Source organism: Pocillopora verrucosa, chromosome 6, assembly GCF_036669915.1.
Source record: "Pocillopora verrucosa isolate sample1 chromosome 6, ASM3666991v2, whole genome shotgun sequence".
NCBI classification, from domain to species: Eukaryota; Metazoa; Cnidaria; class Anthozoa; order Scleractinia; family Pocilloporidae; genus Pocillopora; species Pocillopora verrucosa.
The window spans coordinates 17,057,235-17,080,800 of NC_089317.1; the positions used below are offsets into that span (position 1 = coordinate 17,057,235).

The following is a 23,566-nucleotide window of genomic DNA, read 5'->3' on the forward strand; positions in this document are numbered from 1 at the left end:
TCAAAAACCCAATTGAAGTTGTTTATTTTTGGGAAAGAAAGGAGCTTTAGACAAAAGATAATGTTATTATTGATACTTAGTTGCGAATCATTGATTATTGTTGTGTAATGCTGTAAGGAAACTTCTATGATTGCCTCTTTGTTGCCCTCAGGTTAAATTAGTTTTTGACTACTTTGTGTTGTTGTTTTGTTTGTTACTCACTGTTTGTCACTAAGATGGCATGACTCAACCTGACTTAAGTCATTTCTGGAATGCTTTGTGTTATATGTAGCTGTGGAGTTGCGCAATGTGTAGCATTACGATAATAGAAAAACTGTCTATGGCGCCATTTATTGATTGAAAGAAATAGTAATAGTTTAGAAACACTGTTGCAGTTTTTAAAGTAGATTTGTGCACAATGAAATAAATCGTTTGAAAACTAAAATGTACTGCTCGTGATAGTAGCCTGTTTTAATTCCTTTGAGAATGTGGCAGATTACTTGTAGAATGATTTTTGCGAGTTGTTTAATAAGCTATCGGAACAACGTTTTAGCATAGAATAGAAAGCAGGCCCCTTCAAAGTTCCCTTGCCCCTCCCTTGAGATTTAAAAAGGAACGACCTCGAACCAGTTTCCCTCGGTTACCAGAAGGAGGTCTCGGCACGACTATCCGTTTGAACTGTTAATTTACAAAGAAAATCCTCTACGCCTTGTGGTGACATAAAAATCTCCGGTTTTTGACAAATAAGTCTTACATCAATCATGTATCCAAATCTAAATCAAGTAACTGTAGAGCTATTAAGGTAAGATTTGAGAGAAAAGTTGTATATTGTCTTTGTGGAAATCTCCTTTTTGTTCAGTAACTGCAGCGGTTGGTTGGCGAAAGCCAGCATAAATTTAATCGTGACCAAATTTATTTTGTTTTCTCTTTATTAAAACAACAAAAAAATCAAATAAACGCTGTAGGAAACGAAGAGATTCAAGGTATCGTGCAGATAAAAAGTTTCACAGATATACAGAAAATAACAACGGTAAGATTTTTCTTTTGTTGCATAACTTTATTGTATGTAAGTACTTTATAACGACGTCTCGCAAAGTTACTAGGAGTGAGCTTGCATTTTAACCAAGAGTAAAAAATGAAATTGCCCGGCTTATTTCATGACATCAAGAGTTCAGGAGTTCTTTGAAGTTATTGATGTACACGCACCAACATGCGCATAAACAATCAGGTGAAGGTGTACAGATTCGTTCATCTCGTAAATGGTGTATCCCAACAAGTTACGGAGATTCGTGAACTTTACGACATGAAAGCATTGTTTGTGCATCACTATCGAGATACAGCCTTGATCTGACAATTTTATCGTTTGTGAATATCCTATTTTTTAATATATCAGAATGCCTTCAATGAGATGTGAAACGTGCTGGAATTTTTTAGAGCGTTAGTCGCTAAAGGCACACCCAGGAGAAATCACAGTCTCCTAAGTGCTTTCCAAACTTCCCACGGACTGTATTTCTCAATGAACCCCACAGCTGACGTACAAACCAATCGAATAATATGTATGTAACATTTTCGAAACTGTTATTTCAAGGTTTTGCAAGGAGAAATTCCCTCTGCCAAGGCGAGATGAGAACACACACATTTATTTTAATTTTAGCAATCCATTTTTTGTGTTCTCTGTTCGTGCTATCACTGTAACATATAACATAATTTCAAGGCAAAACATCTTTTGTTTTTGCCCACGTAGCTGACATGTTGGTCTCCTTTAAGTTGAATGACATTCTCATAACAAGAATCTACTCAAGTTATTGTGATATGCAAGCTCTCTAAATTTCAAATGAAAATGTGCACTTATAGAACAAGAAGAAAATTGAGCTGACAACAGAAGATTGCAGTTAATGGGATTTACATTTTACCTCACAATTTGAACTGTTTTCTCTATTTCTTCAAATTGCCTGGCAGAGTTCAGTTTTTAATGGCTTCATCATGGTGGTGATAGTCATGAATTCTTTTGTCATTGGCTTTGAGACAGTGGAGGAATGGAAGGTCCCACATAAGAATGTCTTCAAAGCTTTGGATGAGCTGTTTCTTGCCATTTACACCATGGAGTTCCTGATGAAGCTGTATGCTGAACCAAGGGGTTACTGGAAAAGCAGTTATAACAGATTTGACTTTTCTATCCTGGCATTGTCATATGTTCAAGTCATCATGGATGAGCTGAATGTGGGTGATAAGATTCTCACACCTTTGAGGCTCTTAAGAGGTTTGTGAGAGCCACCTTGACAGTTAGATTGAGGAGAAGGGAAGTCTACACACAAGAGTGACTTGCACAATTGTGTCAGCTTATCCAAACAAGAACAAAGCTTCCCAGACCAGGTCTTCAACTTGTTCAGTCAAGCTGAGTGAGCGGATAATTAGGCAACCAGTTCTCCCCAATTTTTCTTTCAGATCCTTAGTAACCCAGATAAACACATAACTTTTCCTTATAATATCCATATATTATCCAACAAACAGGTAATGCGATTACTCAGACTAACCAGGTAAAAGTTATCTTGATCCAATACCAAATTCTCATAACTAATTAACTAATTTACAAGGAAATGTGTAGTACCTAGAGGGGAGAATTAACAATTAAATCTTGGGATTAAAGGGTTTAATTTGTAGCAACTTGTTCTATCTTCTGTTTGCAGCTGCTCGAACATTACGGACCATCTCCTTCATTGAAGGCCTCCAAGTTCTTGTCACAGCACTGATTGACACTATTAGGAACTCTGTACTCAATGTGGTGATCCTTCTTGCCATGCTGATGGCTTTCTTTGCTGTAGGTGGTTATTATATTTTTGGTTATGAAGAGGAGACTGGTGATAAAGAGAATGGGGAACTCTCAGCACTGCTATGTTGACACTTTTCACATTTGTTACTGTGAGTTGTGTTCATGTTTTTTTTGTTTTGAAACTGTTGTATCTAAAAGTGAATTGAATTTGGCAAGTTAGGAGGTTTCTGTCTTTAAACCCACCTATTCCCAGGTGAAGGTTAAATATGAACTTCAGCCTATTAAAAGCCCTGATCCATGTCTCTGTAGTGTGGCATAACTTTGCTGTTTTCCCTGGACAGGATGCCACTCCACTTCAGGTTAATTACCCTAGCTGTTTGAAGGCTGAGAAGCATAACCAAGAGTTAAAAATCAATCCAGTTTCTTTACTCCTTTGTACAAAAGACTTTATTGAGATATGTTCCTCTTTATTATTAGAGCATCCAATCATCAGACTATAGACAAAAAGAATTGAAATTGAAATTTTCTTTTAAAGCTTGCAGATCTGAAAACAGATTACCCAGACTAACCATGGGCTTTCTTAACCCAGCTTTGAACCACCCAGCCCTGATGCAGAGAAGCACTAATGGAATAAAATGACTTGCCCAAGAACATAAGACAATGATCTGACCCAGTCTTGAAACCAGAGCTCTTAATAGGGAGTCTAGTGGGCTAAATATTAGTCCACTGCATCTCCAATTATATTATTCCCCTTTCCAGGAGTGAGCAGTAAATGATGTCTTATAGGAATGTCAATTCATTGATTTTGAACACAGACAGGTGGTTCTATAGCATGTGTTAAATTTATGTAATTAAATTTACAATTTGTAAATTGTTCTGTCCAGGTGGACGGTTGGACAGAAATCCAGAAAGACTTGGACAAAAGACCCTACAGCCAGTGGTTTACTGTGATCTTTATTTTCTTGGGCCACTTCATTTTCACCAATTTGTTTATTGGAATAATCATCATGGTAAGTCTAGTTTGTTAATTGTCCTAACATGCTTGCTTTTATTGAAAATATTTTTCATAAATCCCTGTTTGTGGCTGTATACAATGGTGTGAGCGGGGCTGTACAAACCTGTATGGTCTCTTGCGATGCCAGCTGAGAAAAGTTAATGAAGCAGAAGACAGAGCAACATTTCAAATGATGAAATGTTTTTCATGTCTGCTATGGGTCATGATCTCAAGCCAGATAACAGTATTTTCCTATCTGGCCCCTCATTCAGTCAATAAGTACATGGTGTTGTTAATGCAAATTTTTTTGATAGTCATTCACTTCCTAGCCTTGTATGTTAATAGGTAATTGGTGGTGTTAACAACTGAGTTGAAAACATAAAGGCTGACTTTTCAAGCATTACCCTTGGTTAGAGCAATTGGTCTTTGACCGTGTGTTAATAATTCAATAACTTCTGTTTCTATATATGTTTTTTAATATAATTTCCCGTGATTAAAAACATTGTCTAACGTTATAAATGTTTTGTAGAACATACACGAGGCCACAGAGAAGTTCATTACGCAGCAGAGACAGGAACGTGAAGCAATTCTACAGGTTAAAACTTAATTAATGAGTTCAAGTTTTTTTTACTTTTCAGAGTATCAAGGGTCCTTAATTTTTAAAGTTTACAGATAAATGGTTATTACTGGCAATTTAAAATTCAAAGAAATTCTTCAGGAAGAAGATTTGTGTCACTGACAATCAAGTTTTTTTTATGTAGAGGAAGAAAGATTTCCTCTTCCAAAGACAACGTGATGATGTCAAAGAAATGTTAGAAAAACAGGTATTTAACTGTTAGATTATGAGAAAGTCTGTTCACGAGAAACATGGGAAAGTTGCATGAAAAGTCCAATAATTTGTATAAACACCTTGAAGTTCTTAGATGGTCGTAACTGTACCTGCAGTCAGCAAAGAGAAGGATCATAACCAAAGCTTGAATGCACGTAGTCCATTTGATGTATTCTTGGTGACAAAAATCTTGTATGTTAAAATCTAGATAACCTAGAAACACCTGAAATGCAGACTATTTAGTGAGTGATTATCTCTGTCAAAATAATACTTTACATTTAAATAATTTTGACCAGAAAGATTGTCAAACTTAATGACAGACAGTTTTACTCATTATGCCCGAGAAGGTACATTTGGGCTCCATTGAAGAATCAATTAAGATTCTAAGTAATTCCCAAGAATTAAAACATGAATCTTATGTCATCTTGAAAAGTTTTCCACTAACATTTCAACATTTGGTGTCTGGTCATTTTCAGAAATTCTCAGTAGTTCCAAGTTTTGAGTTTATTTTCTTTTGCACGTCTTGGAATTATAAGGATATTTCTAAGGATTCCAATGATCTCTGTGTTTCTGTGGACTTTATTTTACAAGGAGGATTTTCTAGTACTGACCACCTTATTTCCATCCATTAGAAAAACAGCCAGTATGCTAACTTTGAAGAGATGACCCAGAGCTTCCAACAGACACTACGCCATGATGATTATGTAATCATGTCTGATCCTTGTGCCAATTTAACATGGATAGAGGCATTCCTTACTACAACAGACCATCTGGATCTTTACACTTCCAGGTTTAGTCTGATTTCAAAAATTTATTTATCTATCTAAGGCATGAACAAAGTAGTCCCTCATTTTGGCAAAGTCTGTCATACATGTTTTGTAAGGGAGGAAGCCCTGATAAGTTGGGAAAAAAAATAGTACTTAGAGGGGAATAGCTCACATGCAACACTTGGGTTCTGGGAATCTAACTTTTAAGGCCCACAATGGTTAGAGGCAGCTGTTGGACTTACACTATTCCTGCTCTGACAACTTTTCACTGTAACCAGGGTGAATAGGTAAGTGGAGTGTTGTTGGAGAGAAAACATCCTGACAACTGATGGAGAAAGGCCAGGAGAGCATGGAGGAGAATCAACTATAAACCCAAACTATAATGTGACATTAGGTCTGGGAATGGAACCCAAGTCACAGCAGTAAAAAGCAAGTGCTGTCATAAATGCTCCATCCCAAGGAACATCCCTCCCCCTTAAGAGGGTCATTGGGAATCCCAAGTGCAAAGAATAAGCTGCCAAGTTTACAATCCTATGTCCCAGGGCGGGGGGGTGGCCTGGAAGCCTCAACAGGATATGGGTAGAAGTGATGCACAGTCTACATGTGTATAGCCACTTGGATAATTTTTGCAAATCTATAACCCCAAATATTCTGTCTGAGTGTGCTTAGATTTGTATGGGTAAGGTTAATGTACGACACTCTATAGCAGTTTTATGTGTCAAACAGGTTGGCAAAACAACAGAATATCTTCTTGACAGAGTCAGGATTGCTAGGTCTTGATGCCACACCCTTATTCCTCCTCTGCCATCAAGGGCCATTTAACTTCATGGTCAGCCTTTAGTATGACTTAAATACTTAAAATTATTTTCTCTCCTTTTCAGATGCCAGCAAATCCAATTTCAAATTGCCAATGTTTTGGCAGATATGGCAGAGATGAAGTTAAGGAGAAAGAGCAGCAAGAGGATGCAGTCCAAGCTTCAGCACTGCCAAGAGGAATGCAGTTGTTCATGAGAGCAAAGGCTGCAATGGCAAAGAAGAGTGCTTGATGCAAAACATTCCCTATCGTTTATTGATTGTACTTCTTATTTTCTGCTGAAAGCTCACACAAAACACAATTTGGTTCATATGGATTGGTTCTGCAATCAAGTTTAAAGAAATTTTTGAAGCCTGTTATTAAAAAGTGGTCTCCCTCATTTGGCCACTAATTTGAGGTTTGGTTTAAAATATCACAACTTTGCATGTGTACATAAAAGTAAAGTACACAAAATTATCATTGAGTTTTATGTAGTTTTCAAAGTTTTATTTTCTGTTCTGTGACAATTGTTGTAAAGCATAAATATGCAAAATAGATTGCAAACTATTTTTTGGTACTAAATATATTAATACACTGTGCTTTTCTTTGAAAATGTGATGTCAATTTTGAAAAACAAATTGTTATTTCACTATTTAAAAATTGTTAGAACCTTTCATTAACATAGATTGACATTTAAGTCTGCCTCTTTATTCTTAGTGAAAAATATTGTTGCTTTCTTAACAAAAAATTTGGGGCATTGTGGCTATATAGAAGCACAAAAAGTAACACAAGTTGGGATTTCCACTGGTTTTCATAATTAATCAGACTTATTTCTGTGAAGTTGGATCCCCAAAAGCTGCTCTAGATGTTGTTACAAATGAGTTGTACTGTTTCTTGAGCACTTTTGGATCAAGTTCTGGCTGATGACCTGGAAATGCTATTGGTTCTCTTGCTTTAAAAGAAAAAAAAAAAACAAAAAATTTTAAAATCAGATCTTCAACCACAAGTTTACTTTCACGGACTCTACTTAACAGTTAAGCCTGGTTTTACTGGTTGTTATGCACTGGCACAAGGAAAAGAAAAAAGGGGAACAATTCCTGATTTTAATGTTCTGTTTTTATCGAAAACCTATTGGTTGCTGCACATGGTTAACAGACCATATTTTATTTTATAAAAGCAATATATAATACCTGGACACAGGATGTTGGGCAAAAAAATTAGTGAAAAGTTGTGTAATCAACCTCTCCCCACCCTGCATGGTGGAGTTTACAAACTTTTGTGTTCTCACCAACAATCCTAAGTGGTTATTACACTGAATATATGTCATAAACCAAAATAAAATGAGCATTCTATTGCTTGTTCAGTAATGTACACTAGTAAAGGGCAGAAAGTGAGAATTGAAGGTTTAAATATACTGGGGAAGTCAATGTAAAGGAAGTGGGAGGATTAGTACGCCTGTCCACCCTCCCAGAACCCCCTCCTTCCCCCATTGCTACTAGGAATTGGCAGGCCTTAGTTTCCAATCATTGGTTACTAGTCTTTTATATCCAATAATAACTGTGGTTATGTTCACACCTGGGGTTGCTTAAAAGGCTCGTGATACCTTATGGAGGCTGGTGATAATGGTATCCCTTAGTGTTTAGCTTTTACAGTAAATGGAATGTATACGCAACCCCCACTACCGTCACGGCTTTGAAAGAATTACGAACTAGGAAAAAAAAATTCTACATTCTTGCTCACCTTCAAGATGTTGTAACGCCTCTGGTACTTTGCTTCTGTCAACTGCATGATATCCAGTACCATACGTCGTTTCAAAATTAGTGATTATACTGCAGATTTGAATCGAAAAAGTTTCGGTAAGGTACTTACGGCTGGACTTTGTTCGCTCTGATTTGCGGAGAATCTAAGATAAAAAAATTCTGATTGAATTGATGGCCTTTACAGAGGGCCTTACAGTTATTGTAACTCTGTGAAGTGAATTTTTTGTGGGGGGGTTTTGGTTTTTTTCGAAAATTCTATTGATGTCAAATCGCTGTTCATTCCAGTTGCCGATCCCAGAGTATTTGTGGTTGTAGGAACTCTCGGTATCTCGTGCATCTCCCACCAAACTGCTGAAGTTTTGTTATTTCGTCTGTATGATCCCAAACTTCCCCGTGGCCTTTCGCTCTAAGCTCACTCACAAATGGCAATTATATTCTTGAGAGGAAGCGTATGTCATCTTGGTGTGATATTGGATAATTTGTCCTCCGTTATTCTTTCTCCGATCTTATCTTCTTTTCGAAAACTTTGTTGATATGACAACAATGCGCCTCTTCGCTCCGAGGCATGGGTTCCAGCGCTGGTGTAAGCCGCTCCTAGTCGGCATGGCAACAGGTTTAAAGTTAATCTCACGCCGGCCATTTTTGTTTTGACAGACTTATGACAAGACGGTTTATAACGCTGAAATTACCGTATTCATCCAGATGAAAAGGCCATGTCTTCAACACAGACTGTAACTCAAGGAAAACTTCAAAAAACTCCAGAACTCACGACTACCTGTATGGTTAAGTATTTGGGCTATTATTGAAAACAACGCTGAATTTCTTTTTTTAAGCTCCATTTGCTAGGACGTACCTTCGTGATTGAAACTTATCCTTTTTGTTTCGCGAAACGAACTTACCAAAGCACAATTCAATTTTTGCACTTTGTTTGTGCACTGTAAGGATAATAACGAAATAAGTGCGTCTAGTATACTTTCGAGGCAATCCTTGGCCATTTACCCCAAACGATTATACCTTGTCCCACCTGATACCCATTCGGTGCTTGTACCATTGGGCATTTGATGATTGAAGAAGATCTTATGCGACGGGAGAAAAATAACTTTTGAATATGGAAGGCGCCTCAGATTGAAAGGAGAACGAACTTAAATGACCGAAAGAATCCCAAGGCCATCTAAGATTTTTTACGAGGGGCGCATTAATCTTGTACACTTTGTGTGTGCCTTTGTGGCGAGATCTGATTAGCAGTGCCAAAATACAGGGACTGAGCTTCTAAACACTTGATTATGCAGAAACGGGGTTATACATGATGTTTTAAGCGTATCTTTGTTATTTCAGATCACTGTACACTTTATCAAGTGATAGAGACCATGCAAGGAGCAACGTTTAAGGCGCACACTGGGAAAAATAGAATGGTAAGTCTGAAATATGATGGCCAATCCTCAATTGCATTGGTCTTTAGGGTTATTATCAGTGTCGGACAGTCTGCTTTGAGCCAGCAATAGTCATCAAATTCATCTTGTCTCTGTGCTACTCTACAGAAAACCCGAGTTGCCACATTTCAAGACAATGTTACAGTGACCTGCGTCACTATCCAAGATACAGCATCAACATGGAGGTGACAGACCCTGTGGCCTAAGTTCATACCACGACAGTGGACGGGGATATGCGGATCAAGATAGAGAAGCTCTCATCTCACCAGATACACGCAAGTAAGGCTTACTGTTATTTCTTGAAGATTGGTTGCAAAACCCGAATCTATAACCCTACTTGCATGATATGTCTCCAATGTAAGGCGTGGATAATACCATCATCCATCACTCTTTACCTTTTCTTGTATGTTTGATCAGATAAGCATGATAATTTAAACAAGTGCTATGTAATGAATTACAGTCAGACTAGTTTTGACGATAAAAACACAGTTATGCAAGGCTTCTTTGTAGTAAAGATGAGTCTTCATTAAGAATGCTATTCATTAGCTAAATTTATGGAGAAGCTTCAAAACAGGTTCCTATCCAATGACTAACTTGAATTTATCAAAATAATTTGATAAAAAAAGGGAAGAAGGAAAATAGGTCATTTGTAAGATTGTAAGAGTCCTTGTCAAGCTTTAAAACAAGCAAACATATATATGCATAAAATTTGAATGGAATTTCACCTTTAAATATAAATGTCGTACCAGTAATTTATTTTGGATGAGGTTAAGTTATGGTCGTTGGGCTTGTCATCTCTATCAGGTTCAACTATGATCCATCAGTTCAAGTTCCCTCGAACATCATGAGGAAGTGCATGTTTCTGGGACAGACCGATTATTAGTTTTTTCCGAAGGCCAATTATTCCTTTTGCCAGCAAGTTCCTCCAGATGTTCTCTTGCAGTCATCTAAGTAAGAGACCAGTATGTTCCAGTTTGCGTGTACTGTTGCTGATATTTTGAATTGATCAGTCCTATTTTCATTATTTGCCACTAATTATCACTGTACATGCATTAATTAAAGACTGGACCCCTTAGCTGCCCTGAAACTGGAAGCTGAAAGGCAACCCACCCACAGCTACACGCACAGTAGAAAGACAAACTGCATACAGAGACAGTGAGACAACAAAAACAGACCCATATACTCCAGAGTATGTTGTACGACACGGTCTCACAACCCGAGAGCTGCCCAATGGCTACTCTTGCACTGAGGGACATTTAGTACAAACTAGTGATTTATATAGGCTTAACTACCAGCGGCCTGTTAGGAAATGAAATCAAACTCCTCTCTTAAAGATGAGGAGCACTGATGACGGTAACCTGATGAAAACAACAGAGCATTATCAGTGATACATTTATCATTATTTTTATTTCCTTACTTTTCTCATGCTGCTTAAGTACATGTTTGTGAGTGCCTGCTATTGTTGTTGTTTATGTGTCTGTGTACTTTTCTTTTTAACCTAAAATATCTTGTACCTAAATCATACAAAAAAACTGATACCTCACTTTTGTAAAATAGGAGCCTGTCACTTGCATAAGCCTCTTGGTTTCCGTGCAGGTTTTCTTGCCACATGCTAAATCTTCAGCTATATCATATTTATGTATATGAAATTACTCTTTTATTTCTACTGATGTGTTATAATTACAAAAACAAAACAAAAATTAATAAATAAACAAATAAAAAATGCAAAGTTATACCTAATACATGCAGATGGCAAGCTTAATGATTGTCATGCATGCTTAGATCCAATCAACTGTAGATCAATTTGTTTAGTTATTGGAAATAATTGTTGCAATTACAGAACAGTCGTTCTTTGTTTAGTTTCCTAGATATATGTAATTGAAACAGCAACAGCAAATCACTTGATACAACCATTGCCTTTAGTTCAGTCACAATTGTCTCAGTTTTATATAATAATGAACATGAAGGGTAACTAACAGCCAGAAATAACCTTAACCCTTTACACCCAAACATCAATATCCATATTCTCTATACTGTCCTCCATACATTTCCTAAGGTGCTGATAAAGAGAATTTGGTTAGTAATCAAGAGCTTTTTTAATTGGTGATCATTTCCTTTATTCTTGTGACCTACATATGTGATTCAGAGGTGATATCATAAGGAGAAATTATATGCTGGTCACTATCAGGGGCCAAAGGGTTAATTTGATAAAATGCCAGGTTGCTTGATGGAATTAATTACCAATATATAATTTTGCAGATTATGAAATAAATAATTGAAATAAAGAGTTGACAATGCACTGTATCTATAGAAGTGCATTTTCCATTTAATCAAATCAGGTATATGAAGTTTAGAACAAAAATAGCAGACAGAGTACTAAGTGCTACAAACGCAGGAATAATGAACTTGAACATTTTTCAATTATTATTTCTTGAAGGTCATGGCTTGCCAGCCGGACTAGCGGAAGTAGAGATGATTGAAAGAGCAAGGGCCAAACGAGCATGGTAAGAACAATTTATCTTCTGACAAAAAAAATGAAGGGAGTTTATGCTTATGGATGAGCTTTGGTCTTCAGTTCATGATGCCTATCAGGAATGCTTAAGACAAATAGGTTTTACATCTTTGAAACCCTTCAGCTTTGAACCGCATAATAGTCTCAACAGGTTGCGTCTACGTGTTTGACGTGAGCTGATGCAGTTCATGTCTTCTCGTCTCTACAGGGAAGCAACACTTCCAGCTCTGAATGACACAGAAAATCTTGAAAAGAGAAAGCGAATGATGGACGAACAAGAACGAAGAGAGTGGTCATTCAGAGAACAAGAAATTGAGAAGTAAGTTTTTTGTTCGCTCATTTGATAGAAATTTGTACTGTATATATATTAAAGAAATGAAAAACGCGCCGAGTGCATTATTGAGTTATATAAGCAAGAGAGAATTTTTAAGAACCCGAGAGAAGTGCCGAGAAGCACGAGCCGAAGGCGAGTGCTTCTCGCACTTCTCGAGAGTTCTTAAAAATTCCCAAGTGCTTATATAACTCAACAGTGCTCGAGGAACAAGTCTTTTTATTTCTTTTATAAAATGTATCTTGAACTGCGCGCGCACGTGCCGATGACGTAGGCTACGTGTATGACGTAAGGCGCATGCTTTATGGAAATATAATGAATTTGTTCTGACCAATCACGGCGCGCGCATTTATAAAAGCGTATCTGAACCCTTAAAGAAAATAACATTAACCACTATATTTCGTGGCGTATCCTTTCATCAAGATCGCCCCACAACTGCGCAAACAAAAGATGTAACCTCTGCCTCAAAGAAAAATTACTCATCTTTCGCCGACCCGAATTATCATCACTCAATAAACGTAATGAGCTCGTGTCCTCATGCCGCCGCAGAAACAAAACTTTACTGCGTAACAATTCAAGGAAAAATCAATACACAGACTTCCTATATATATATATATATCTGAAGATGTTGAATTCCGTAAATCTCACCCCTCCTCTTTTTAAAGGTTGCAAGAGGCACGACTTGAGGTGTTGAAGAGAATCCTTGAACAAAGAGAGGAAGATCACGCTGAACTGAACACAAAGAGACTGGATAGACTATGGTTAGTTTAGTTTGTATGTTATACCCCATGAAGTTTTCTTTTATCCTAGAAACCTGCGCAAGGAAACATTTCTTGATAAATTTTCAATTTCAATTTTCTTGAAATGTTGCAGTTACTGAAAAATGTTTTCTGTGAAAGAACAAAACGTTTCTCGTTTGTTAACCCCCCCCCTCCCCCCCCCAAAAAGAGAGGTGCTTTAAGGCAAATTTATCGTTTATTTTCTTTGCACAGGTCAAACAAGCAACAAGAAAAAGATAAGAAATTTCAAAGAATTCAAACGGAGCACATCAAAAGTTAGTTGTCGTCTTGTTTTCAGCTTGTACACTGTAACTCTTTAGTTCAGTAGGTGTATAATTATGTAACATCATTATATCACTCAGGTAGTACGTGCGCCATAACCGGTCAAATAAACGAGTCATATTTCACTGTACGGCTCGCTAAATTTAAGCGTTTGTTTGAATTGAAAGCCTGGGTAATCATGATTTTCTTGCTAATCTCGTTTTCTCGGTCTGTACTGCAAGTTACGAAACCTCGTTTTTTCCACTCAGTACATAAGTTTCATAAATTACCTCGAACTCGGTTAGTACGAGGTTTCTAAGGAAGTTATACACGGTAAACTGAAACATGCCCTTCCGTTTTGGCAGTTGTGTTGAATTTCAAATGCTGCAGATAATTCCACAATAATCCAGTTGCTGTTTTTCCTTCACATATTTTACTAAACTGCGGAGTCTTTAAATGATGTTTAAATTTTTTTTTAGAAATTACACCTAGTCTTGAAATGTTGCAGTTACTGAAAAATGTTTTTTGTCTTTCCAGCTGTGAGAAAGTTAAATGAAAAAAGACGTACAGTAGAAGGCAAACTGGAGCGACGAGACATAGTGCGAGACTATTCTAAGTTCGACTCTCAGACATATGCTCCTATGTCTCGTGTGGGAGTATTCGTGGACCGGGGATCTGAACAGTATAATGTGAAGAGCTTCCATCTGAACACCTATCAGGGCCTTCTTGAGCTAGAGGCTTCACTCCCAGACTTTGTGACGCAGCCCCGGATTCAGGCTCCGAAGCCAAAGTCCAGCGGCAAGGGAGGCTTTGTCAAAAGGAAGCAGCGACGTCAGAGGGAGCTGGAAGAGGTGGCGAATGCGATTGAGTTAGCGAAGAAACCGCCAGAGCCTGAAAAACCTTTGAAGTTTTTGGTGAAGGTGGAGAAACCGATACCGCGCCCCCCGACCCCATCAGTGCAAGTTCCATCCCAGGTGAGAGAGACAAAACTCACTAGTAACTCTTAAAGAGTTGAGAACTAGCTGTTGGAAATCAGTTGAACTCATTTCAAGAGTTAAAGGAGACCTCAAGTGAACTATGACCGCGATAGCAACGAGAAAGAAGTGAAACAATACGTCTAACGAGCACAAGAATAGCCCTCCCCCCCCTCGTGTGTTTTATAACTTGTTTCAAAATATTCAGAGAAATGTGCGTGCCATGATTGGTCAGAACGAGTTAATTATATTTCCATAAAGCACGCACCCTACGTCACACGAGTGCACTGTTGAGATTTAATGCACGCAGTCTACGTCATCGGTACGAGCACGCGCAATTCATGATACATTTTATAAAAGAGAAAAGAGAGCAGTGCGGAGAAGCACGAGCCGAAGGCGAGTGTTTCTCGCACTTCTCGAGTGTTCTTAACAATTCTCAAGTGCTTATATAACTCAACAATGCACTCGGCGCGTTTTATATTTGTTTATTAAATTTGATTTATTGGCCGCCTTCCGCAAAACAACAGCGTCAAATCGCCAACTTTTGCGTGGTCTTTACGTTCCGATCTGGAACTCAACGTTGCGCTCACACGTTGTATTTAAGTTGGGATCTGTTGCCGTGATAGAAGGTAATTACAACCAGCCATTGTTGAATTCTGAAGAACAATGTGACTCCCTTTTTTAATCGACTTTTTCCCTCGGTGTTGTTCTCCTAACCCCTAAGTTCCTTAATTCCAATTAGAAAAGAGCTGTGAATGCGCGTTAAATGCGCGAAAGCGCACGTGATCGAGCCGTGACTGACGAGGCCCCATTTGATTAGTCGACTAGTCCTTCTCGACATCTTTGAAATTAAATTTACTACGCAATTCGAAAATTAACGCAATTCTACTCCCAGGTTCTTTTCATCATCCTTGTAAAACCTGTTCGATATATCTTGGTGCCTGAGGACTGTTTGATTCCGTACCGTCCATATGTTACGACAACAGTACCATGTCATGAGACCTTCGTTTGGACTGACACATTTTCTTTCTTCCTCTTTCTTTTATTTCAGCTTGAAGAGGAACAGGAGCTCGCCTTGATTTTCTTGCAGAAAGTTATCCGTGGTCGTGCCATTCAAAATATGGTGAGTTAGAACTAATGCTTTCTGTTTCTCTACTTTGTTCAGTTATGGACAAGCGGCACTATCAGCTCTTTATTTTCTCGTACATGTAATGTTTTTAATTATTATTTTATTTTCTATTTGTACCTTAGATGTTTGAAGGAAAGGAGAAGCGTCTAGAGTTGATTCAAGAGCTACGCAGTACGCATGCGTTGCAAGAAGCTGGGCAGGTAGAAAAGAGAAATGAGCGACAAGCTGTGTTGAGCTTGCAGAGGCAGAGGAGACTGGATACTAACAAGGTACATTGTTTGTCAGCCAATGATTTTACAGATCGAATGGACCGTATGTTTTAAGCGTTGTATGAAAAACAGAACCTGATTGGATAATCTTCGTGAAATGATGAGCTTTCTGATAAATTTTATATCGCACATCGCCCCTTCAATGTGACGAATTGTCCAAGAAATTCTCAGTCCTAATGGCCGCAGTGAATTGCGTGTACTATTTTGTTCCATGTAGGACACATTAGTCAGCTTTCTTCTCTGGCTTTATTGCGGACCGAGATGTTCTTTTTTGAGCACTGGTGGGATCGTTGTGTTGTGTTGTGTTTGTGGGCATTACAGTTAACTCTCACAGTTCTTTCCTACCCCTGGGAATGGCGATGTGAGAATTGACGACATTACTGTTAAGGCGTTATCAGTAATTAAACTAGCATCCTAGCCAGGGAAGGGTAAAAATTCTCCTTTATTCATCGTGTACAAAAATCGAGAGAAGCTCTGTTGGTGTAGGACAGTGTAGGCCAGTTGATCGTCGAGAAAACATAACTTTTTGCCACTGGACTCGTCTCCATAACGACGCCTGCGAACATTCTTTGACACACACACACACACACACCCCCCCCCCCCTCTAATGTAGTTAATAGCTAATGTTTGTGTGCCATCTTGGGGACCATCACTGAGCCGGGCACGAGACGCAGAATGTGTCCCAACAGTGTAGCTTAAAATGTTATTCAATCCTGATTCCCCTTTACTAACATATACACACGTTTCTTTGCCTGTATCTACACTCCTTTGCCGAGACAGTTTCTTGCTTGTCCATCTCTCTTCTTAGCGATCTCGATATTTCTGTTGATTGTTTAAACTGGTTGTCACGTATAAAACTGCTTTGCCATGCTATGTCTAAAGTGTTTCCCAATATGTTCTCACTCATTTCGTTTAACCAGGAATCTTTTGTGGAAGAAGCCTTAGCTCAGATGGAAGGCTCGACCCTTGCAGACATGTTTGACTTCTTGAGTAAGGAGCTGATTCGACTTCAGGTGAGAAATTTTTGCGATAAAGTCTGAATTCATTCAACAACATCCTGTCTCGTTTTGTCCACTAAAGCGTTTGGTCGGAAGTGTTTCATTCGCTGCCGAACGTCTTTCAAAGCGCCTTGAAAGGAATTCCTTTTAGCCTGTCTTTTCCTTTAAATTATTGTCGCTAGAGTTGCTTGATCAAGTAGTGACTGTTGTATGTTTAATTTTCCGAGAGCAACGCTGACTAACATAGACTCACTTTTTATTAGAATTTTAAATGAATTTTCACCATCATTCGTTTGAAAAGGACGGAGAAACTGCTAGAAATTGAATTTCTTAAATTGTTTCAAATTTGAGAGAATTTTTCAAGCGATTTTCCACTTTTTTATCTGTTCCGTATCTGGCGTGTGTGCGGCGAAAGGAAGGTTTATGAAGCAACTTTGCGTTAGTGCGTCAACGGGGGAAGTGAATTACGTTTGAAAATCAAGATATAAATCACCTTATATGGTCCACAAAAATAAAATGGATACTGTAACAATAAATTTGAAATCGCATTGTTGCGGGCAAAGTTTAAATACTCTGAAAAACGATCAAAGTAAAAGCGGGGAGCTTTTACTTTTTTGTTTTCCTTTTGTTCTTAGTAGACAAAAGATTTGGAGATAAAGTGCTAGTATCATTACTTTCTTGGCTGATATGTTTTTCAGGAATTTTTTCCTTTCTTGTTTTGTTCTTTTTACTTCGTAATATCGCTCGAGGAACGAAATTTTTGTGTTTGTGGTATTCTTTTTTCACTGATTTTTCTTTAAAGACTTGTCAGAACATAATTAAACAGTATGCGGTCAAAGTGTTTCGACGAATCACCACAGCGATCGAACCGCGCATTACCGCTCTCGAAGATGTTCTTTCAATTTTGTCCTTTTTTAAAAGGCTCTCAAGTCTTGGTTTATCTCGAACCGCAAAAATGTCTTTTTTAATGGACTGACCAAGTGTGTGATGGTTCGAATATTTTAGGAAGAGAGAAGAATCCATGCTTTTGCCATGTTGGCTGAACGACAACGAAGGATTCGTGAAGCCGAAGAGGGCGGACGAAGACAACTTGAAGAGAGACGGCGGCGCGAAGAAGATGAGATTTTCAAACAGGTGAGAAAGAACGAGTAGTACACTACCTAAACATAGTAGTGTAACCATTAACCTTCAATGGTGTTCTTCAAATATATTTTATTTTCATGCTTCTACAAATCCACCTTGTTCGCTTTTTACGTAAAGCGGAGGCGCAAATGTAGGGAAACTGTAAATTCAGTTTTCTTTCCAGAAACGACGCGTAGTTAGACGCAAATGTCGCCATTAACAGCAAGAACCGACAATTAATTGTGTGCAGATGATTCCAAAGTTGTAGTGTCTTATTTTCCTCCGTTGATTGTCAAAACAGAATCGAGGAAGATAATTAAAAGGCATGTTGCAGCTTAAGATACTTATTATTTGTGTTTCACTGCGAGAATTTTTAACCGACACTTTGCTTTCACTTACATGGTTTCTATTTGATAGGGACTTTCGTTTTATTTTAACAATTAATGATGTTATTCTCGCTTTGAAAAATTATTATAAAAAACAATGATTTAAACAGTGCTTTACTGTCACCAGTATAGCGGCTGAATAGTAAAAATTATTTCAAAATAAAGAAACCCGCAGGTTTATGAAATTTTTTTACGTTTGCCTTAGACTGGCTACTTTGTTGTTGTTCATGTACTTGCTAATATGTCAAAACCTCAATTTAAACTCTGAAACTCCGGTAAGAAATCTTACGGAATGATGGGTTTTTTAAAGAAAAATTGTATTTCAGCAGCAGTACCTCGATATCTAATTGAAAGTTTTTCATTTCCCCTTTCTCCCTTTTTTTTCTCCATTTTGTCTAGTCCTTTAGTGATTGTGTGATTCGGGCCGCTGATTTTGAAAGAAGTAGCCTGTCACGTCAGTTATCTCACATGTGATTGGTTGATTTGTCTTCAGGTTGTCAAGGTTCATCAGTCTACTGTTGATACGTACCTTGAGGATATCATTATGGGAGCCATCGACAAAACGGCCGAAGAACAGGTGAGTTTAGGATGTTTGTCTGGTTCTTAAGTTTATTCGCTCTCTTGGAGTACCCGAAAACTCCCATCTGGTCACGCATTCTTACAAAAGGAAGTCCTTGCAATCTTCAAAAAACGATGGGTGAACAACAAGACAGAGTTAGCGTTGTGGAAATTTTCTGTATCCAACCCAAAGAGAGTTGATGAAAATTTTTGGGAGGTGCTCAGGATTTTTTTTAAAAAGCTAAAAATCTGAGTAAGGTATGATGCTAAACTGGAATTGCCAAAGAAGAGGAGGTCAGCGGCAGAGTTGGCGAGGACAGAGAACAAACCCGGCTAGCGTTTAGTTCATAGAGGTTGAGGAGTGAAAATCAACGCAAGCAAATTTCTTCAGTGTCTCAATCTATTTTGGCTCTGAAGTGGACCGACTTATTCTGTGTGGCTGGCAAATTTTATCAACAACGTTTCCTTGTTGTTACAGTCCAATTTATTGAGATACCAACGTAGGAAGTGTTTTATCAGACTGTAGCATACTAGTCTAATCATGGCTATAACACGATACCAACCTTTTCAGGCTCGTAAAGAAATCCAAGACCAAGCAGAGAAGATCAACCAAATTGCTTACGACATGGAGAAAACGTAAGGGGTACTTTAACTGTTGCACTGACGATATTATGATTTAAGGATGAAGATATTAAAGTATTCCGGATTTTACGTGGAAGCGTTGGAGAACTGAGAGCGAAAAATGTTAGAATTGCAGTCTCAGTTTGTTCCAGTTTTAAGTCCTCGTCAACCTTGGTGTTAAACCTGATTATCTCCTTTCTCCTTCAAAATTTAGGAAAGGAAGTTTGTAATTCCAAATATATTTTTGTTTTGGGTTTTTGTGGTTTTTCTCAATCAAGTGCATATTTATGTCAGAAGATGGTTCGCAATAGTCCTGTCTTCTGAAAACCTTACTAGTATCCTTTATTATCAACTTCTGCAGCCGAACCAGACTTCAATCTGAAGAAATTGTTGCCGAGCTGGTCACGTCGTTCTTGTTGCCAGAAGTGCAGAAAATCACCATGAGAGAGAACGGTAAGCCAGACGTCACTCGTTTTTTGCCAAAAACAAAATCATTCCTTTCGCTGTAGCTTGCGTGACTGCTAGTTTTGTAAGCTTTGAGGGGATCTGAGACGAGAAAATGAGTCCACGTGGCCAGCTATTCAGGCTAATTGCAGAGAACCTAGAAGCTATCAGGATACTTAACAACTAGATTATGAGCTCGAGATTTCTATATTTTCCTCAGTAAAGTAAATCTTTATTGAGGATACCCATTTCACCACAAAAGAGAGAATTAAGGCGACGCTCAAATCGACCATCATGCATGGAAATCTAGAGCGAGTAATCCTATTGTTATAGAATAACGCTGCTAGACCACACAAAGTTAGGCCACTCATTCTACTCACTATAATCACGGATTATATAATAACCTGAATTAGATGCGAATTTTGTTATTTGCTAGAGGACTGACGCAAAGATTAGGTCACCATGAAAACATTTTGCTTCTTTATTACGTTAAACAAATAGATTCCATGTTGCCGTTGGCCAGTTCAGTAATAGATCACATAAGACGTCAAAAAGTGGCAGTAACATCAGTGACACTCGGCTGCACCTTATGTGCCACTTTTTTCTTCTTAGCACATTATGATGTGCTATGTGATATCCTACAGAACGGATGCACGGTAACATGGAATCCATTTGTGTAGCCAATCAGAATGCACCATTTTTGATATAACGTTGGTAGGTTTATGTTAATTAACAGTACTGTCTGGTTTAATTCGCAGTGAAGAGAAGCCAAAGGAAACATCTTCTTGCAGCTCATAGGATTATCCATGGCGAAACAGAGCCTGTTATGGAACAGTATCCGCAACCAGAGCCTCCGATGGAAGTAAAACAACCAGAGAAACAACCTGACGAACCGGTGGAACCTGAAAGGCCACCTTCAGGGCAACAAGTGTCATCCCGACCGCCTTCGGGTCAAAAGCCGTCGTCTCGACCTTCGTCGATGAAATCTTCGCCTTCGAGACCGGTGTCCGGAAAATCACACAAATCGGACGTTGGAAGCTCTAAACAGCCATCTCGAACAGCCAGCCCAAAGTCCGAACAATCCTCAAGAGCAGGGTCACCAAAGACGCGCGGTTCCTCTCGTCCAAGTACGGCCAGGTCTCGACCTCATTCGTCTCCTTCTCGTCCCTCGCCGGAACCTTCAAACGCTACCGACGAGGCGTCATAGAGCATTTAAACACAATTTTGAAAGTTAAAATTTCATAGACTTCCTAGTAGAGAGAAACAATTCATTCGATCATTCCATCTGCGATGCTATAAGTGAATTTCATGTTTTAATTTGCCGGGCAATAACAATCTGTTATGGGAGAGTATTCATAGATTTTCATCTATAGATCACCACCATCGTCCTCTAAAGTACATACGTTAGGTACTATTCTTGTAAATAAAACTCATTATGCATATTACGAATTCCAATTTCTGCTTGACTATGTACCATTTGTTTGGAATTCTCACTTGGATTTTCTAATAAATAGTTTTGAATTTTATTTTATTTTGTCGGGAACACGTCAGTGAGATGGTAATTGCAAATGGTGCTGCACCCGTAAAATTTCTACAGAATACGGTGAGGGCCTGGACAATAACAAATGTGGCATTTTAATTATGGTCTTAAAGAGTTAATGTGTTGCTGATTAATTAAGGGTATTTTTACCGAATCTAATTTTCTTAAGTCCATGGATTTCTCCCTTGGTTTTCTAACTATTTCAGGTTTTTAAGCATCAATAACAGAGTAAATTACGTGAACGTTCGATAGAGGAAAGTCCTACAAGTCTTTATCATTACTAACCTGCTGGAAAAATTTCTCATCCACTTCTGCAATCTTGAATAGAAAACACGAACGGTGCGCACGACCAAGTTCTTGTTTCGCCTAAATTCATGTCCTTGTCAATTCTCGTTCCCAGTCTCCTCTCTTTTGGTGAAGAGGTCGATGATCGTAACGTACTGAAACTTGGATGGCGAAGACCTGATGGAAAAACAACTGAGAAAAAGGAAAAATTACCTTAAGAAGCCAACAAGTCATATTCACAAGTAATAATTAGAAGGACGATTACAATAAATGTCTGATCAGTTTTTTTGAATAAGATGGATTAGGGTAGTTGATGCGATTCCACCAAATTTTAATACTCAACAACTTGATTCGGCGAGAGATAGAAATTTATTTAACACATCTAAATTCGTAACCCTTGGGTATCCAATTTAGCATTGATTTCTTTACCGTAGTTAACTGCCATTTTTTTGTATCTTCTTTCCATTGAGGGCACAAAAAAAAGCCTTTCGTTCACTTCCTATCAAAAATCAAGTCCTAAAATTTACCCTTTTTTCTTTGTTTTAGCTGAACGGATGTGTAACCCCACTAAGGAGCAAAACCATGCATTTTGGACTAAAAAAGAAAAAAAATTGAAAGATTATTCACCCGAATATTTCTTCAACGTATCAGCTCGCTCTTTATCAAAAATATGAATCCTGAAATCCTGAAATTTAAAGGATCTCATATTTATGTTTTTCCTTATTTTTATATCTTCATTATCAGTATTTGGTGACAATTTGTTCTTGCCAAAGTAATTTCATGTAGCAACCCGTCTGTGATAAATTACCCTGGTGAATTTTTTGTTGAAAAAAACTCCTCATCTGTTGGACTTGAATTCAAAGACCCCTTTTTAACAACTTATTCACCAACGTGAAGCAAGAATAAGCTTTCTCGTGTATTTGAAATATGCAATCATAGAAATTTCCGTTTCAACTTGAAAATAGGACATCTGAAGTTTCACAGAAAAACTGATATCGTGCGTTTCCAATTACTGCGATTTAAATTGGTAAAATTTGCAATATTTATCTAGGATTTTGTTTTTGCTATCTCTCTCAACTGCTTGCAAATTCGTCTTTTTTTCCCGTTTTCTTTTAATTTATTGAAGCTGAAAAAGGTCTGTCGAGTATCTAAACATTTAAAATAAAGTCCAGGAATTTGTGAAACCCTGCTCTCTCTGCCTTCAGTAAGCGACTGAAAATGTCCAGTATCCCGGCCGTTTTGTCGAGATCTTATTCATTAAACCCATCGGCTTTGCTTGTCAATTATAGCATCCTCTGGAAATATTCATTCTTAATTCATGTCAGAAAGGTGTGTAGGTAAAGATAAACAAAGATCCCCTCGAAACTTGAATTGATAAAAACGTATTTTCACTGCATCACTAGAATAATGAATTAAACGCGCTAGAAAGCTGAAACGACAATATACAATTGCTCTAGCGCCCTATTCATACCTTTAAGACCCATCAAATAAGCAATATGGTAAAGGTTTTTCAAATGTAAACAAATAACACCGCCGACAACTTAGCCTAAAGTACCTGTATCAATCAATTTCCATCAATCTGCACAGCACTGGACTGCTAGTACTAATTAAAATTCATAATATCGATCGAGTTATCGTCCTCGTTTTGGTATTCCTCAATTAATCTTCGTGTACCCAAAGAAAATTTTACTTCAAAAACAAAATAAAGAGGATTAAAGAATGTTAAAATGCGATCTACAGTCGATGGGAGGAATTCTCTCCGTTTCCGCAAATTCGCCCATTCGCGTGCCTGAAGCACACTCTGTTCTAAAACGGAAGTCAGAGCCGATAAAATTAGCAGTACGATACGAATTTATCTTTACTAATGCAGATTCATAATATCTGCTCTGTTTAACGTCGGTGTGGTTTTTTCATTGAGATATTTGAGCGATAAGAGCGTTTTCGAGAGTTCTCAGTCACCTTTCTTATTTAATGTAAATGCGGTGATGATAAGAAGAGCAACTACTTTAGTCAAAGGTTTATCCAGTATTTCCAG

The 23,566-nt window shown here is 38.0% G+C and overlaps 3 protein-coding genes across 3 annotated transcripts; 2 read left to right on the forward strand and 1 right to left on the reverse strand.

Moving 5' to 3' along the window:
- Window positions 1-740: 740 nt before the first annotated feature.
- On the forward strand, window positions 741-6,759 carry LOC131787281 (cation channel sperm-associated protein 3-like). The gene is given in 12 exon segments (XM_059104378.2): window positions 741-781; window positions 945-992; window positions 994-1,009; window positions 1,939-2,239; window positions 2,667-2,846; window positions 2,849-2,898; window positions 3,634-3,759; window positions 4,273-4,338; window positions 4,505-4,567; window positions 5,205-5,362; window positions 6,221-6,290; window positions 6,293-6,759. Coding segments are annotated over 12 exon segments (1,212 nt in total). The 3' UTR covers window positions 6,386-6,759.
- Window positions 6,760-6,768: 9 nt separating this feature from the next.
- LOC131787276 (cilia- and flagella-associated protein 68) lies at window positions 6,769-8,350 on the reverse strand. Its single transcript, XM_066168699.1, is given in 5 exon segments — window positions 6,769-7,084; window positions 7,873-7,950; window positions 8,107-8,221; window positions 8,223-8,321; window positions 8,324-8,350. Coding segments are annotated over 5 exon segments (444 nt in total). The 3' UTR covers window positions 6,769-6,959.
- A 255-nt stretch (window positions 8,351-8,605) lies between these two features.
- Window positions 8,606-21,151, forward strand: LOC131787231 (cilia- and flagella-associated protein 91-like). The gene is given in 24 exon segments (XM_066169109.1): window positions 8,606-8,647; window positions 8,650-8,674; window positions 9,209-9,270; window positions 9,272-9,304; window positions 9,441-9,461; window positions 9,463-9,522; window positions 9,524-9,547; window positions 9,549-9,601; window positions 10,127-10,273; window positions 10,385-10,433; window positions 10,435-10,555; window positions 11,760-11,826; window positions 12,043-12,153; window positions 12,831-12,926; window positions 13,158-13,219; window positions 13,743-14,179; window positions 15,231-15,302; window positions 15,431-15,577; window positions 16,498-16,590; window positions 17,581-17,709; window positions 18,577-18,660; window positions 19,213-19,277; window positions 19,624-19,715; window positions 20,465-21,151. Coding segments are annotated over 24 exon segments (2,541 nt in total). The 3' UTR covers window positions 20,914-21,151.
- The last annotated feature ends 2,415 nt before the right edge of the window (window positions 21,152-23,566 follow it).